Here is an 836-nt window from a genome sequence, read left to right as displayed (position 1 = left end):
TATATATATATATATATATATATATATATGGTGGCTGTCTGCTCTGCAGACATATATATCATCATCATCATTTAATGTCCATTGTCCATGCTGGCATGAGTTGGGCAGTTTGGCCTGAGCTGGCAAAGCAGAGAGATGTGCCTGGCTCCAGTTTAACTTGGCATGGATTCTATGGATGGATGCCTTTATATACATCCTCAACTCATACCCCACTCCCCTCAACCCTTCCACAATCTTTACAAATGTTATCTACCTCCCTGTCCCATTTCTTCTGTCTCTTCCCCCATACACTCTTCCAAACCCCCATTTCCCTTACCTACGACTGCTTCTGCTACCTGAAGTTCCACCTGGACATCTCATCACCACTATCTATTTCCTTGGCGATACCTCTGATTCATCCTCACTCTTTCTTCTAAGTGTGAGTAGCTATGTAGCCCCTCTACAACAAGAACCTGCTCTACCACAGTCTCTTTTCTCATACCCTAACCTTTGGAGCTCCATCTAACAAACTGATGTAGCATCCTCCCTCTCTGAGTTTGTTGTCTTGCAAGCGACTTATTACATGGTGTAGTACTTGGTAGGACTGGTTCACTACCGCTTTTCTGTTTCTTAACACCTTGAAAGAGAATTTCTTGCATTTTAAATGATTTACACTAAATATGTCTACAGACATTGATAATTAAAGATTTTTTTTTTCACATTTATTGAATTGGATTTTTCAGTTCTTCAAGTAGCTGAGGAAAATTCAGTTCAAGATAACATGAAGTACTGGGACCCTAAAAAGGTAGTTGTTTTGTGTATTTATCTTTTCTTATTTCTGATTATTGTTTTTTATT

At 38.9% G+C, this 836-nt stretch overlaps 1 protein-coding gene across 7 annotated transcripts in view; it reads left to right on the top strand.

Annotated features, from left to right (window-relative positions):
- The window catches only part of LOC106881030 (CREB-regulated transcription coactivator 1), a 165,009-nt gene that overhangs the window by 101,452 nt on the left and 62,721 nt on the right, over positions 1-836 (top strand). For all 7 annotated transcript variants that reach the window (XM_014931226.2, XM_014931224.2, XM_014931228.2 and 4 more), the window contains one exon: positions 723-784. In XM_014931226.2, coding sequence (XP_014786712.1) covers positions 723-784 — 62 coding nt within the window. The remainder of the gene's footprint in view (positions 1-722; positions 785-836) is intronic.

Source organism: Octopus bimaculoides, chromosome 12, assembly GCF_001194135.2.
Source record: "Octopus bimaculoides isolate UCB-OBI-ISO-001 chromosome 12, ASM119413v2, whole genome shotgun sequence".
Taxonomy (NCBI): domain Eukaryota; kingdom Metazoa; phylum Mollusca; class Cephalopoda; order Octopoda; family Octopodidae; genus Octopus; species Octopus bimaculoides.
This window is presented reverse-complemented; position numbering and strand designations above follow the sequence as displayed.